Raw genomic sequence first — 3,407 nt, 5'->3', positions numbered from 1 at the left:
GAGTTAACCAATCCGTGATTCTCCGTCATCATTGATCTTTCACTTTCTCTACCTATCCCTTCCTCTCTGAAATCAGTAAAACTATACTAAAAAAACTGAAAGAATAGTCATGGTACAGTCAAGTAGAGCATTGAGTCAATCCTATATAATAAAAGGCTAATATGCAAATCAAAAAATGGCAGAGGCTGTCCACCGGTGGTCAGTCTGCTCCCAAAGGGGGAGCATTGCTCAGCCAAAAGCCAGGCTCACAGCTGATGAGCACAGGGGGGGAGTGGGAGCCTCCACAGCAGCACTGTAGTGGGCCTAAGCTGTCAGTTGGACTGCCCTCAAGGGGTCCTGGACAGGGGGAGGCAGCAGGGTTGGCTGTGGGACTCCCCTAAGTCCATAAAATTGGTGCAATGAGGCTCTAGTACTATTATAATAATGGTGTATCTTGTCAGATGGCTATGACATTAATTGCATGATTTCTTAGTCCATTATATAATGTCTGATCATTGGGGTGTACCCCTGAAATGAACCTAATTTTCTATGTCAACTGTCATTTCAAAAGTGTTTAAAAATTCCATACAACCATGTTATATTCGTAGAATCATATTTTACATTAAGTACATTTTGTACATGGTGTTTGAGAAGAGAGATCTAAAACTAAAAAGAGGAGCTCCAGTGGTGCAATCGGTTACCGTGCGGTACTTATAAAACTAAAAAGAAAGAAGAATTGAGATTTTAAAATTTGCAAAATAAACCAAAGGCAACCACAAACACAACCGTAAAAACCATAACGATAAAAGCCGAGATAAAATGCGTTTGGAGATACCATATCCTGTCTTTCCATACCAGGACCGAAGTAGCGAGAGGTTCTGAGAAGCTGTGGCTGTTGCTCCTTGGACCACGGAGGGGTCATGGCCGAGCTCCCGGCGAAGGTGCACCTCACCTCGCACCCTATCTACCTGAATATCCGTGGGCCCTCAGTGTACAAGGATGATAACCAGCGCACGTGGCTGCATTTTGTCCTGAGGACAGGAGGTGTCCTGCAATTACGGTTGCTCCAGAAAGACATCACGAGTGAGCATATCGCACTCACCATCAGCCCCTGGACATCGAGCACCATGCCTTCGTGGTGGTCGCTCCAGCTTGGCAGCCGGTACCTGGATTCGATGGGCCGGTTCTGGCGCATCGTACACCACATCAAGGAGGATGGAGTGGAGGAAATGTTGCTTGAGCTGATAAACAACTCCTAGGACATGTGATGGTGTCCCTGGCTCTTGTCAACCTTGGCCCCAGTCCTGCTGGCCTGCTGGTGGGATGAGTATAGTTCTGTTCACCATTTTAATAAGCTTTTCTGTTCTATCTGCCACGCCCTGGGTGAGACGGCACATTGATCTCTCTCTCTCTCTCTCTCTCTCTCTCTCTCTCTCTCTTCTTGCTCTTATTCTTGTTCTTATTCTTGTTCTTCTTGTCGTTCTTCTTCTTCTTCCTCCTTTTTCTCTCTCTCTCTGTCTCTTTTTCTCGCTGTCTCTCTAACTCTCTCTCAGATCAATAAAAGCATTTTCATCCGAGCTTGTGTTTCTCAGTGTTTGAGGGAGGACCTATGAACCTGGAGATCATGGTTCGATTCCTGGTCAGGGCGTAGAAAAGAATTAACCAATGAGCCTTAGCTTGTTTGTCTCAGTGGATAGAGGGTTAGACTGTGGACTCTGGAAGGTCCCAGGTTCGATTCTGGTCAAGGGCACATGCTCTGGTTGTGGGCTCGATCCCCAGTAGGGGGTGTTCAGGAGGCTCCCGATGTATGCTTCTCTCTCATAATTGATGTTTCAGGCTCCCTTCCTTTATGAAATCAATCCTATATCATAAACGCCTAATATGCTAAGTGTCCAGTCGACCAGTCATCTGTTCAACCAATCAAAGCATAATATGCAAATCATATACTAATGTTGCTCAATTGCTCACTATGAAATGCTTTGACCACCAGGGACAAGACATTCAGACTGGTAGGTGAACTTGCTGCTGGGGTCTGGCTAATCGAGACTGCGTGAGACAGCCTGGACATGCTCTGGAGCCCTCCCAAGATCCCTCCCCAGCTGGACAACCTCCCAAGTCCCTTCCCAGATCTAATGTTGCACCAGTGGGGTCCCTTGGCCAGGCCTGTGGCCTCTTTTTTTGTGGGATACCTCAGGGGATATCAGAGTGCCACTTTAAGCCGATCCACGCAGGCCAAGCCCAGGCACCACACTGGTGCTCAAATTTGTGCACAGGGCTTCTTGTAAAAATATATTAAACAGGGAAAGACAAATAAAAAGACCTTTAGCTTGAAAATAATAGCCCAGCCCCAGTAGGCAAGGCTCAAATACATCACAGGAAATAGTTTTCATTTCAATGACCAGCATTTTCATTGTTTGATCTCCTGAGGTTCATCAACCGATACTACCCTCTCCAAAAAAAGAATGTTTGGGGGATTACGGGTATTTTATGCTCTTCATCGCTTTCCTTTGAGGAATTATGAGGGATGACAGGGCTCATCTCCTGAAGGCTCGAACCGGCTCTATGTGTGGCTTTAGCGTCTAGTTCTGGATGCATTTGGGTTTTTAATTGTGTTTAGCACTAAACATCCCCAAACAAATCCCAGCGATCATATAATTTATCTAGCATTGCACCCAAGATGGGAAGTGGGAGGGTGGCTCTGGTCACCCATGCTTGCATTAAAGAGATCACTGACTGCTGATTAAATTCTCCTCTTGCAAGAAAGTGTTTGCAAATGCACATTGAGACCTTTTAGCCTGACGACTGGGGAGTGTGAAGGTTGTGTTCCTAAGGTGTGTTTCTCATATTCAAAATATTGCACTTCGAGCCCAGCCAGAGTGGTTCAGTGGCTGAGTGTGGACCTATTAACCAGAAGGTCACGGTTCGATTCCTGGTCAAGGGCACATGCCCAGGTTGCGGGTTCGATCCCCAGTAGGCAGCGTTGGGTGACGGCCTATCCGTGATTCTCTCTCATCATTGATGCTTCTCTCCCTCTCCTTTTCCTTCCTCACTGAGACAATAAAACCATTTTAAAAATATTAAGCAAGTGTGGCATTCAGATTAAATGCACATGGTTTTAAAATAGTTTATTATTTTTTTTGGTTTCACATACCAGGTGGGTAGTCATTTAAAGACGACATAGAGCCCGAGCATGTTTGCCTCAGTGGATAGAGTGTCGGCGCTTCTTTTTTCAAATATATTTTTATTGATCTCAGAGAGGAAGGGAGAGAGAGAGAGTTAGAAACATCCATGATGAGAGAATCATGGATCGGCTGCCTACTGCAAGTCCCTCCCTAGGGATCAAGTCCACAACATGGGCATGTGCCCTTGTAGGAAATTGAACCCAGGAACCTTCCATTCGCAGGCCAATACTCTATCCACTTAGCCAA

The 3,407-nt window shown here is 45.8% G+C and overlaps 1 protein-coding gene across 1 annotated transcript; it reads left to right on the top strand.

Annotated features, from left to right (window-relative positions):
• Positions 1-899: 899 nt before the first annotated feature.
• On the top strand, positions 900-1,238 carry LOC139000486 (T-cell leukemia/lymphoma protein 1A-like). Its single transcript, XM_070402650.1, has one exon. It carries the CDS (start codon positions 900-902, stop codon positions 1,236-1,238), a length of 339 nt encoding a protein of 112 aa, XP_070258751.1.
• Positions 1,239-3,407: the final 2,169 nt, after the last annotated feature.

Source organism: Myotis yumanensis, unplaced genomic scaffold (assembly GCF_028538775.1).
Source record: "Myotis yumanensis isolate MYYU_CA2020_CCGP unplaced genomic scaffold, mMyoYum1.0.hap1 SCAF_24, whole genome shotgun sequence".
In the NCBI taxonomy this organism is placed as follows: domain Eukaryota; kingdom Metazoa; phylum Chordata; class Mammalia; order Chiroptera; family Vespertilionidae; genus Myotis; species Myotis yumanensis.
The sequence above is the reverse complement of the archived record's forward strand: the minus strand, read 5'-3'. Positions and strand labels throughout refer to the sequence as shown.

What these genes read in the sequence shown, in the direction of transcription:
- LOC139000486 (XM_070402650.1), top strand. Translation starts at nt 900, where the DNA reads ATGGCCGAGCTCCCGGCGAAGGTGCACCTCACCTCGCACCCTATCTAC.